General features: G+C 42.0%; 1 protein-coding gene across 1 annotated transcript in view; it reads left to right on the top strand.

Moving 5' to 3' along the window:
* The window catches only part of LTN1 (listerin E3 ubiquitin protein ligase 1), a 406,396-nt gene that overhangs the window by 178,006 nt on the left and 215,103 nt on the right, over positions 1 to 13,287 (top strand). Inside the window, exons 19-20 of the mRNA XM_086934025.1 lie at positions 3,254 to 3,396; positions 12,195 to 12,330. Coding sequence (XP_086790151.1) covers positions 3,254 to 3,396; positions 12,195 to 12,330 — 279 coding nt within the window. The remainder of the gene's footprint in view (positions 1 to 3,253; positions 3,397 to 12,194; positions 12,331 to 13,287) is intronic.

Raw genomic sequence — 13,287 nt, forward strand, 5'->3', positions numbered from 1 at the left:
AATCGGATTAGCTACCCCGAATTCCGTAAGAATTCAGAAGTTTCAGACAATACTGCCCCAGATCAGACCAACCATCAACTCACAGTAAGGGTGGTTATGCGTCTCCTAGAGATTATGGCTTCTTGCATTGTCATAGTTCCCCACGCAAGATTACATATACGGCCATTACAATAATGTCGAGCTCACCAGTGGTCCAGTCACAGAGTCAGTTGACAAATCTAGGTTTTTAGACCACCACACTCACTGTTCACTGCAATTGTTTAACACCACTAACTGGTTGAAGGCACAGCCTTTCTCGACCCTGTTCCCCACCTTACTCTCACAACAGACGTATCAAAGCTGGGATTGTGAGCTCACTTCCAACACCTCATAGTAGAGGGCCTATGGGATGCCAGGCACCAGTCTCTACACATCAGCTACCTAGAGCTTCAAGCTGCTAACCTAGCCTTGAAAGCTTTCCTACCTCACCTGACTTACAAAGTTGTCCTAGTCTGGGACGGACCATATGACAGCAATGTATTATCTTCAAAAAAAGGGGGACACAGTCTACACAACACTCATAACTGTCTCAGACCATCCGGAGTGGGCTCTACATCACCACATTCACCTGTTAGTGGAATACCTTCCTGGAACAGACTTTCCAAACCTGCTCAGCAGAATGTAGCACAAAGTTTACGAATGTGAACTCGACCTACAAGTCCATCTACCCTACTTCCAAAAGTGGGGCTTCACTCAAAAATATGTTGAGCACAGCAGAAAACACAACATACCCAAACTTCGCCTCCAGGTTCCCACTATCCATGGGCATTGCACTATGGATACGTTGGTCAAAGATATTTCCCTATCCTTTTTCACATCTCCTTCCATTTCTAGTTAGGAAGCCCAGGCAGACAGCTCTCACAATGATCCTAGTAGCTCCTACATGGGCTCATCTGCCTTGGTTCACAAATTTACTAGACCTATCAGTAGTTTCACACGAGAAACTTCCATACCAGCTGGCTCTTCTCACGCAGAATAACCGACAAATCAGATACCCAGATCCCAAAACTCTCAACCTAGTGATCGGGCTCCTGAGCTCATCGAATTTGGGTACCTTAACTTACTAGCAGAATGTATGGGCATTTTTAAAGAAGCACAAAAAACTACCATTAGGGCCTGCTATACAGCAAAATGGAAACGCTTTGTTTGGTACTTCCACACGAAACAAATTGACCCTTTCACAGCTACAGTACAAAACATTATCTGTTATTTACTTCACTGACAAAAGGCGGGTTTAGCTTATACATCATTATATGCTTACATTTTACTGCAATGGCTGTGCCATGGCTGCCTGTCTTCAAAATAGACAACACCTTTCCCTTTTTCAAAATTCCTGTCATTAAAGCCTTCATGGAAGGACCTAAATGCATTATTCCACCCAGGATTCATCCTGCACCATTATGGAACCTTAATATAGTACTCACAAGACCCATGGGACCTTTTTTTGAACCTCTACACCAGGGGTCTCTAACCTTTTCTGTAATAAGAGCTATTTATGTTAAATGAAATCATCCAGAGCTACTAATATTATTAGCGTTGTAATGGGGACCACATCAGGCAAGATTACTCTCGTGGCCAATTTAAGCAAGATTACCAGCAGCGTTTACCTCAGTGTGTCAGTCAAAGTTGCTAGAAGGAACTTTAAAATGGGCTTGTCAATTTGGAATGCCTCACTTGGGTTATAGATGAAATCCATAGCTGCAATGCCCCTGGCAGCAAGAAAATAATCTTAGTAGCAAGTCTCCACAACACTGCATGATCTATCAATCAAATATCAGCTTTATATATATTTTGAAAATTCAGCAATTATTCTCCCAATATCAACTTGTGAGTTCTAAAAAAAAAAAAAAAAACATACATTTTAGTCTCGGATAAAAAAAATTCAAGTCTGGTTTACATAAATTAATCCAATGGAGCAAAGGCTTCTAATTTAGAAGGCAGGAGAACTATTACAGATGGCTAGAGAACTACTTGTAGATCATGAGCTACTTGTTGGAGAAGCTGCTCTACGCTCATGCCCCTTTCCATTCCTAATATTGCAAGTGGCTTTTTTAGTAGCCATACTTAACTCAAACGTGTTAGTGAGCTCCAGGCATTAACCTTAGAAGAACCATTCTTCCAAGTACACACAGACAAGGTGGTTCTTAGAACCAGCCCTAAAATCCTACCCAAGGTAGTCTCACAATTTCACATCAATCAAGCCATTGAATTGCTAGTTTTCTTTCCTCAACCAGATTCTGTTGCTAAAGAGCTCTTTATTCATTAGATGTCAAAAGAGCTCTTATGTTCTACATTGATAGAAATAAAACTTTCGAAAGTCTAAGCAACCTTTTTGCTTTTTCTTCACCACACAAGGGCAACCCTAAATCCAAAGCACTCATAGCCATATGGATAGTAAAATGCATTCAGGCTTGTTATGCTAAGGCCAAAAGACCTTTGCCTGTTCCTCCCAGAGCACAAAAAAGGGGGAAACCATGGCTTTGTTTAGGAAATATTTCCATAGCGGACATTTGTCTGACAGTTACATGGTCCACACCACACACTTTCACCAAGCATTATTGTGTGGATGTTTTAGCATGCCAGCAAGCCAGTGTTGCGTACTATTTTCCAAAACACTGGAACACCCAAAGGTTATATATGTGTACATGCTCTGTGTAGGCTTTAAAGCAGTCCCTCCTCATAAGTGGTGGCTAACCTGTTGGTGTTGCAGGGGTTTGAACATGCCATTGAAAATGTTACTCACCCTGTAAGCATCTGTTTGTGGCATGTAGTGCTTTAGATTCACATGCGCCCACCCTCCTCCCCGGACACCGCTAGCCGTTGCAGATCTTTACATATATTAGTTTTCACTATTTATACATTTAGCACAGTCATTGTATTACTTTCACATACTTGCAGTCCTTTCTAACCCGCACGCTGGAAAACAATCTAACTATGGAGTCTCTGTCCATGCGCATTACTACCAAGAGGAGGAGCCAATTGACCTTGTCACTTAAAAGACTTCTTCGAAGAAAAGCAATTGGCACATCTTGGAACTAAACACTAGATGGCAAGAGTATGCAAAGCATGCGAATCGCCACAAACAGATGCTTACAGGGTAAGTAACATTTTCCTTTTCAGTCTTGTGCCATTAATAGGTCACATTTGATAATCCTTCTTCCTATCTGGAACTTTGTGACATAATTTTGATCATCTCTTTTTGTATGTTTTACAGGTTTTTCCCTTTAACAGAAGGGAACTTGCACACCTTGCAAAGTCTCCATAGTTTTTTTCCCAATGAATTAAAAGAAGAACTAGTGCTTCAGTGTGTTTCAAGATTGAAGGCCTGCAACCAAAATGATGTCTCCAATATTGATGGTTAGTTACTTTGTTTTGGATTTTTCTTTATTTACAGTTGTACAGCAAGTGACAGTTCATTGCCATGGTTAATTGTCTTTCAAATAACAAATCCCAACATGTCATCTCAACATTCGCCAAGACATAAACTTTGTGTGATTTGGCCTAATGAAATAACTTCCCCAAAAACAGGCAGGTGCCCAACTACTCCACTCCATTATATGTTGCAAGTAGTCAACATAGATGGTGACCTCAGGTGATGCATATAATATGACAGGTTTTTTATGTGTATACTAGTTGAACAGTCTCTGAGAGCTACATTCGATCCCCATACAGTTTAGCACTGGTTGCTATACTGCGAGAAAATCTTCCTTCTCTTTAAGTAGATGGCCAGATAACCTCTCCATCGACATTGTGTCCCAAATTCTTTGATAGCATAGTTTGGACATTGAGGGGTTAGATTGCTTTCCGCCTCTAGCAATGATGATTTTTGCTGCAAATGCTATGTCGGAAATAATCTTCTGGTCGTTGGTCTTTGGTGCTCCCATTGTGCAGGTATCAGCTCCAGTATATCTACTGCCTGGTCATTCAGGATACTGAAGCCCATCATTTCTTTAATCACAGCCAACACATCTTTCCAAGTAATGTATATCAAGGACATTCCCGCAATATGTGGATTGAGTCTTCCCCAACACCCGCAGCCTCTCCAACACCGATCTGACAGGTCCTTAAAACTTGCTGAATCTTGCAGGTGTTAAGGACCAAAATAACTTTACTGTAAGGGCCAATTCACAGTGTAGGACAGATTTATGGTTAGTAAATACATCCCTGTGTATGTGCTCTCCTTCTCCATCTAGTACTGTGGCCCACATTACATTTTCATGTACGTCTATAGCGAATGTTTCATAGGGGAGTAGAGGTTTTTGTATATTTGGGAACTGATGGATGTCATAAGTTGTTTTAAATCTGTCATCTGTCTCATTGCTGCAGCCCGGTTATTTGGCTACAATGGCCAGTGGCACAAATGTTAGTTTCTTAATCACTCCTTCTTTGATATCATGAAGACTCATTTACAGTTCTAAACAATTCTAATCTGATCTCCTTCAAATAGATCTCCTGGTAACCTGTATTCTACCTCCTGCCAACTCCAATAGTCTCCTCCCTTATTAGCTGGTGTGAAGTCTGCATTATTATGGATAGTTGCTGTGGGGGATGGGGACAATATAAATTGTCAAATGCAGTTCGAGCAGTGCCTTCCAGCTATGGTCCAAGGGCCCTATACGTGTTCGGTGTGTGTTGGGTAATATGGACGCCCAGGGATTTATTTCAAAGAGTTGATGTTTATTTTAAACAGAACTGCTGTCTTCAGTCTGTTTCTGTCATCACTGTTATGTTGCACCATTAAAAGTTCTGTTTTACTGGACTGTCTGTCTATCTATGTTTCTATGTTTCTATCTGTGTTTCTATCTATCTATCTTTCTATCTATCTATCTATCTATCTATCTATCTATCTATCTATCTATCTATCTATCTATCTATCTATCTATCTATCTATCTATCTATCTATCTATCTATCTATCTATCTATCTATCTATCGCAGATCAAATGAGGTGGTTCCGTCAGGAATAGTATAATGTATGTCATCAGCAGCAAACAATGCTATCGTATATGGACCATTCTTATGGATCCTTCTGCTAGAGTCCATCCCTCTTATATCTCCAGTTTGGCTAACTGGTCAATAGCAAATGCAAAGAGTTGTGATGACATTGACCATGCTTACCCGGTGCCCCTGTGTGTTCTAAAAATATTTTAAAAGATTCCATTGCCAAGATTGTTGATTGTAGTTTGTGTATGGAGCCCTCACAATCTGTATACATTTTCCCCCATCCTAAATGAAGACGTTACCTCTCCTAAAAAGAACCATCTCACTTGTCAGAATCCTTGTCAGTGTATAGCGCTAATAGTTCCTGCCGAATCTCTCTCTTTTTCACCTTCACTACTATGTGGACTGTTCCTCTAACATTATTAATATTCTGTGTGTCCTTGATACAGCCTGGTCAGTCTTTGTGTTTTATTTCCAGCAGGATAGGACAAGCCTTGTGGTTATGAACTTCATATGTAATTTGTTGTCACCTTGTTACATCGTACATCGTCTCTGGTTCTCCCCTTCTATGCTGTATACTGATGTAGCCTTGCCAAAGTTGATCTCACTTATCCTGAAAACATCTATAAAAAGCTTTGTTGTAAAACCGCCCGGTCCTGGTGATTTAAGGGAGTTTATATTGCTAATGGGCATTAGTACTTAGACATTTGTGATGGGGATCAAGACGGAACCTCTCTTGTCTGCTTTGATCGCAAGGAAATGTATGTTTCTCTGTAAGGCGGTCTGAGTTTCAAATGGATCGTCTTGCTTAAGGTGTAGCTATTTGTAATAATATTGGAATATGTCTTACTGACTAGTTTCGACATTGGGCCCCAGGATAGAGTGTTAAACGTGCTATTCTAGATTTGTTTTGCTTAGTACGTAGCGTCTTTCCCCTATTTTACATATCTGTATGCCTTCCCATTAAGGACAAGGAGCCCTATTTCAGACCTTCTTACCAAAAGTGTTTTCAGTTGTCTCCTAATGTTTGTGGCGCCCTATAGTCCATATACCCGCTTGTTTGTGTTTATCTTCTGCAACTTTGATATCAGCCTCAAGGTTTGAGCCGGTGAGGTTTAAACCCTGTGGAGCCTGTCACAGACAAATGTCTGTGAGAGACCCCCACCTGGTTTGTTTGTGGTGCCTGGAGCCGGACCATAATTCCAGGACCTGACCAAACGACTGCACCATGAATTCTAAAGTGATTTGGGAGTGAGTGGTGAAGCTCCTGGTGGCTTCCGTTGACTCTACACCGCTGCAGATCCCAGTCGTGTGGAAGGTCCCATGCCCACTCTGAGAGTTGTTCCCGTCGGTCATCGTCATGGTCGAAGTAGTCGTTAGGTAAGTCTCACAAATACAAGAAGGCCAAAAAGTCGAAGCTCTCTTTGACTTCACAACCCTGGTCCAAGCCAACTGACGAGGCACGGTAACCAAGCTACAAGTCTAGGCCCTTCACCAGCACTCCACCCGTGGAACCTGGGTCTGTTTTGCGCCTCCCTGGTTTTCCCAGAGCTGGCGCCACCCCTGTCAACGTAAAGAGTTTTATGTGGCTACACACTCATATTTGAGCGATCAGACCCCCTAGAACCGCTTTGGGTGGCACTGGTTTGGGAATCACCCTGACAGGGTTTCCACTGGCGGGGTTTCCCTCTGGATCCAGATCGACACCGGTCTTGAATCCATGATCTTTGCTGGTGTTCACTCTAGTGATGCAATTCTTGGCTGATTCGTAACTTCTTTGGGGGTGTTTGGGTTGTGACACCCCCCACATAAATACAATGGCTTGGTAGTTGGGTCTGGGGGCCTTGAGTCGGGTCTGCTGTGTATGTGTCATTTTATTGTCATCCTGATTTCAGTAAGAAGTTTTAACTTGCTATTTGTTTGGATTAGGAGCTTAAATAGATTTAGGCCCGATGTGTAAAGATTTTAGTTTGGAATTGCGTCACTTTTTTGACGCACACGCAGCCCAGATGAAAAATCCTTTTTGGTATTTGCAAAGCCACAACAATGTTTATTTGCATGTCTTTGTATTAAAAAAAAGTGACACAAGACAGCGCATTGCGCCAGTTTGCGTTACTTTGCATCAGGTGATATGTGGTGCATCAGTGTTTGTGTGCATCCACCCATGGATTACAACTCAAACCCAAATTTACATGGGCCCAGATTTCCAAACATTTTGGAACTGGGTTTTCAAAGCCACATAAATGCCAAAAAAGTAATGCAACATAGCACATTGCACTGCCCTGTGTTACTTTGCACCAGTTAGGAGTTTTATGGGTGGTGCATAGGCGCTCACATGCAACCATTCATGTGTTTTCACGTAAACCTATACTCACAAAGAGTTGTAGACATGGGTTTGTGCCAAAATAGAGTGCCTGCCTGAGGCTTGGCTAACGAGGAGAAATATATTTATTTCTTCTTGTTATTTCTTCTTTATATGTGTGCGGCACAGCGCACATACATAGAGGAAAGGATAGTTTTGTGCAGGATGGTACAACTTCCTGCACAAAAACTTTCCTGACCATAATCCAGATCCATAATCCATAATCCAGACACCCTTGGCCCAATAGTGCTTGCATTGGCACCAGGCAGCCCAGGGTGCGCAAATGAATGGAGAGAGAGAACTGTGTCATTTATTTGAAGGCATGATGCAGTTCTGCTCTCTTTATGTGACACAACGTAACACTGCAACTTTGCTTGCTGTGCGGTTTTGTGCCACTTCTTTGTAAAAATGCACCTTAGTGACCGGTTTGCAAGTAGTAAATGTGCACCAACATAAGTACTCCTGGAATTAATGCAAATGTACTACTTTTTAGATTTCACAAACATTAGCTGTAGTAAGCTTAGAAAGCTACACCAATCTCAGGTTTTTATGTATACTACTGTCAGTCAAACGCTCAAAAGGTGATGGGAAGAATGCTTGCTAATAATATAACCAATGACAATCCCTCGGAGTAGCATTCCAAACCACTGTTTCTTCCAAATGTGCAGCTTTACCCAAAGGGCCTGATTTAGGATTTAGCAGATGGAGTAAAGGCAGACATGGTGGTGAAGGACTTTACTGTCTATACTCCACCTGCCCAATTTAGAGTTGTCCACCAGCACAATGGACATCTGTATACATTGGCCAGAACCGCTGTCATGTCAGTTCCTGGCGTTGTAGGAAACATTTCACAGATGGCTCCGTTAAACATAATGGATGGATGTCAACTGTTCCAAAGTTTTTTATTTTTCAAAACAAACTCCCAAAGCTGTAGTTTGTTTTTGAAAAAACTAATGACCTCCACACTAGTTTGCTCCCATTGCATGGGGGTTATTTTTCTTTTTTCACTGACCCTCACCACCAGGATATATCTGGTAAAAATGGTCAGTAAAATAAATAAAGACATTGGATCATCAATCATAAATAGGACGGATGGTCGGATGACTTACTGACTAAGGAAAGCACTCCATTAGGTGATCGAAGCAAGTTTTACACTGACAGAGTAAATTTGACTCCTCCTCATTTAAACTTGCCGTCCACCCGAATCTAGTCGGTGGGTGGACCCAGAGTTTGGTGGACAGGATACTTCCTCACTGTTGCAACAGTGTACCTGTCTGTCAAACTTTAAATCAGCCCAATAGGTTAACCTAATGCAAATAAATACTAACCCTGCACCTTACGTGACTAGTACAGCCCAACTCTTGGTCATCTCATCCATTCACCCTGCACCCCACTGCTTTTTTAGTATGAGAATTTGAGATTCACAACCCCTAATCTCACTGACCACGCTACGCCCAGGGTTCTTGCCGATGCCATTCAGTAGTGCCGACCCCATAATCATTCCTGACTCAAATATGAAGCTTGATCAGCATCGCTCAGCGTTGACACCATAGCCAATCAGATCCAGACCATCTGGGACAGAGACAGTGCCTCCTTTCTTTGATCCTGTGGGGAGTATGGCTACCATGAGCTCCTTACAGAACTTTTGTCCAAAAATAGCTTGTATGAGGACCTGACTTATGCCAGGGGTCTGGACTCCTCACCGGACACTAGATTGGTCTCTCCTCCTAGTGCGCCGCACAATGCATGCATTTACCACGGTTGCCTTTACCACACATTTTTTAAACCACAATCATTTACCACACATCTGCCTTTACCACGCAGGTGGAAAAAAATGAATATATATTTTTTTAGTGGCAAGACACACCAAACATCAAATTTTTGTACCTCTCCTTAACTCCCCCTTTACTAATTACCCACACCAAAACATTAAAATACCCTTATCACATAATACCCTTACCCACCCAATAACCTTAAAAATACTCTTTCCACCCAATACCCTTGCCCACTCCTAAACCCTAAAAATGCCTGGTCTGATAGAGATTTCTAGCCGCAGATTCTTTACCATAGAATTATCCCCAGTCGTCAGACTTGATCCGGACATTTTTAGTGAGCAGTACCCCTTCAAGCCGGTAGGTGGCATCGTTGGGGATCGGCCGCGCCAGAAATGACAATCGCAGTGCCTATATAGGCGCCACTCCGGCATACTGACGTTGGCTCTATTCTTTCTGCGCCAGCCAGATCAGATCTGGGAAGAGCTACCCCTTAGTCTTTCTTTTCTAGATTTTTGGGCGTTTTGTGAACTGTTTTCGAGGTCTTACCTCCTGGTGCGGCAAAAATGTCCTATAAGAGAGCCGGCTTCAAGCCCTGCGGCTCCTGTCATTGACCTCCCACCCCTATCCTCCTCTTCCTGCCCGGACTACCTTGCCATACTACAGCAGGAGTTGGCACCACTGTGGAGTTAGTGCCGGAGCAGTAAAAGGGTAAAGAATGCTACTTCCTTTATTTCCTTGTACCCAAGAAGGACACGGTCTGAATTCAATCCTATATTCAATCCTTGCTCTCACAGAGTTGAGCTTCTTACTCAGAAAGGAGAAGTTAAGAAGTTAAGATGCACAGCCCAAGTGTTGCTGGCTTTTGGAAGCTGGAGACTAAATGGTTTCACCCAACTTGCCGGATGCTCATTTCCACATGTCCATACTAGAGACGCATTTCAAGTATTTGCTTGTTGTGGTGGGTTCTGCATATTACCAGTTTGCAGTACTCCCCTTTGACTTAGCATCAGCACCGTAAGACTTCAGTAAGGTGGTGGCAGTGGTCGCAGATCACCTCCGGAGGTCTGGCATCTTCATATTCCCATACACCTGGATGACTGGCTGGTCAAGGCTAGGTTGCCAAAGATTGCAGTTAACAAAAATGATATATTGCGGGTTCTCCCTCCTGAGAGGTGCTATCCTAGGCACTGCTTCGTTCCATTTATTTATTGACTGTATTTTTAATGGAATCTGACTAACATTTTTGCCAAAGCACTTAACCATTGATTAGTAAAATACTATCAGCCTTAAGATGTACAACTTAAATAGAATAGAAAGAAGTAGTAGTAACAAAACAGAAAATCCAGAAGAACAGAGTGAAAAGACAGAACAGTTTAGTGTTTTCAGCAGTAAACCTCAAGAGTCCTAGTTAATGTAATTTAAATAATACAGTATTAGGTTCAGAGCTCACAAGTCCTATTCAAATGTGGAGGGGAGACAAAGAATGAGAATTCAGACTCACAATAGGTGAAATTAAAAGGCTGCCGCAGAGAAAGCAATTGCCTGCGGCAGATGGAACACAGCAGCCCCACACTAGAGAGACGCCTGCTCTTCAGTAGTAACAAAAGCCAGGTTGAATGAATGGATACGAAGACAGAATCAGGAATCAGAAGGAATAGAGCTGGGTTACCAACCAAGCACAAAAGTTCCCATTCTGAGTCCAGGCAACAGCAGTGACAGATAGCCCAACCACCTCCCAACTCGGACACCCAAGTCCACGTAATGGAACAAATCACTGGAGCGGGAAACAACAAGAAGTGATGAGGGTAGTAGCTCCCTGACAAAATAATAAGTACTTGTCCAAATATGAGCCACATTTCTTCAACAAGCAACAATGAATTTATGTCTATATGTTTGTAATTTATGTATCGTATCTATGGTTTTGTCTGTATTATATATTGGGTAATATTGTGTTGATTGTAATATGTCGGAACATTTTGGATCATATTCTTTTTTATCATGAATTTATAAGAATAAAATGTATATTTTAATCTAAATGTTTAGTACACTGAGTCACTTCATACATCAATGAATTGTAATAGGTCCTTGGTAGACCAGTCAATGGCCTAGGTGTTTACTGTCTCCGGTAGTTGCTCCCTAACCAGTGATGACCTGAGCATTGTAGCCTATGCTGAAAACAATGCTGAAGTTGGATTTCACTTTACCTTAGGCTCCCTTTGCAGAGTATGAGCCTGAATTTGCAGTCACATCTCTTTTATAAAGATGTTTGTAACCAGGAAGCCCAAACCCATGGCAGGCCCTCTTCCATCCAGTTCTGGACCTCTGACAGTAGTTTGAGAAGCCAGAAACTAAGTTGGGACACAACTAAGAAGGACCCTGAATAACAGCGAGGCCTGGAGAACTAATGGGGTCTAGATTAATGGTCTTTCTATCTCCGCTCCTTCAGCCGCTCTACCTAAAACGCACCACAAAACAGACGGAGAGAGATAGACACAGATGCCACATACACAACCAAGGATCCCTCCCCCGCACACAGACACACCACAAACTCCCAGTTGGAAGCAATGTAAAGAAACAGATACTATTAAAACGCTTGCTTCCATGTGGGCTCCTCTGAGGTCACCTTCCCCAGTGGAATGAGCACAATGCCTGCCTATGTCTGTGCACATGCTTCACCTGCCATGCATACTTCCTACCAGCAGCGTTTTTCTTGAGACTTGGCTGGGAATGTGGTGGTTTGTTCTACTTTGTTTAATTCTTGACTAACTATCAAAATAAATATATTTGGTTTCAATAACTGTTGAACTGATGATGTATTTGTTCACTGTGTCTTACTGCCTCCGCTGCAGCTATGTATATGGTGTTGCATGTCTGTTAGAGCTTCTTCTGTCTTTACAGTCGGCTCACCTTTTATTTTTATTTGCTTTCTTTTTAATTCCTACTGAAGAGACTGCCAAAGTGGACATGGGAGTACCTTTTAGGGTAAAAATATGTTCTAGAAAAAGCGTTGAATCTACTGTCTCAATAGTTCTTGTGTATCTTATTCACTTTATTCTCTTCATATTATATTTTTATGCAGGAGGCTTTGGACATCTTGCCGTAATAAATTCTTGTTTGAACAATTCACCAGTGAACTGCACAGAAATACTTCCTGGAGTACTACAAGTAATTATGTCTTGGAAAAATAGTTTTGAAGAAATCTTCCTATTTAGCAGGTGAGGCAATAATATTGTTTCAATTGATCATTTCTCAACCATCGGCTGCTCTCTGCTATGGTGCTTGTGCATATCAGATGAAATGGTTGATTTCTGGTACACCATCCTTCAAGAAGACCTAGAAAATCCATAGGACTTTGTCGAATGAATGGAGTTCTCATCACTGTAAGCTTCTTCTCCCTTGGATTCAGGAGTGAGCCTTTCTGAAGGAAAGACTGTTCGAACCTGGTAGCTGACACTACAGCGTAATGAAGGCTTTTATGCAACAAATGCAAAAGTAATTCAGCCAGGGAAAGCCAAGACGCATCAGCCATCCACCTGGTAAAAATATTTTGTCCAGAGAGAGTACATTTTCCCTAGTCAACGACTTTGTAGCCTACTTCATTTGTATGTAAATCTGAAACGTGGATGTTTTATGAGGGAGGTGTCTGCTGCACCTCTCTTCTTATTAGAATAATTTACCTGTAGCACCTTTTATTATTGCACCTAGCTGCCCAAAGGATGTTTGCACTACATAATCACAGTTCATTTTTATTACTTTTATGTTCACTAATCGGCATATTGGTATGCATTAAGTCTGCTGAAGTTGATCAAGCGTTAGAGAAGATGAAAAAGGACACGGAAGTGGCCAAGTCCATTGGGGCGCTCCAGTCTCCGTCCAACAGAGGCTCCTTTTGTCGCTCCTTTTACAGAGAAGGGTCTAAAACCCTATCCCCAGAGCAGAATATCTCAACATATAAAGGTAAGAACTAGTCCTCTCTCTCCAGAGGATTTTTTCAAGGATTTTATAGAGGCAACAACTTCAAAGGTAGCAGTAAGGACAACACACCACGTAACATCCCTTTCTCTAATAAACAGTGACTTGCCCATGCTTCCCCTCACTAAACCACACCTTTCAGGGGAAGACTTCAACAATTTCTCCCCGTTTGGCAGTCCATAACAACAGACAAATGGTTG

The sequence above is a fragment of the Lissotriton vulgaris genome, chromosome 8 (genome assembly GCF_964263255.1).
Source record: "Lissotriton vulgaris chromosome 8, aLisVul1.2, whole genome shotgun sequence".
Taxonomy (NCBI): Eukaryota; Metazoa; Chordata; class Amphibia; order Caudata; family Salamandridae; genus Lissotriton; species Lissotriton vulgaris.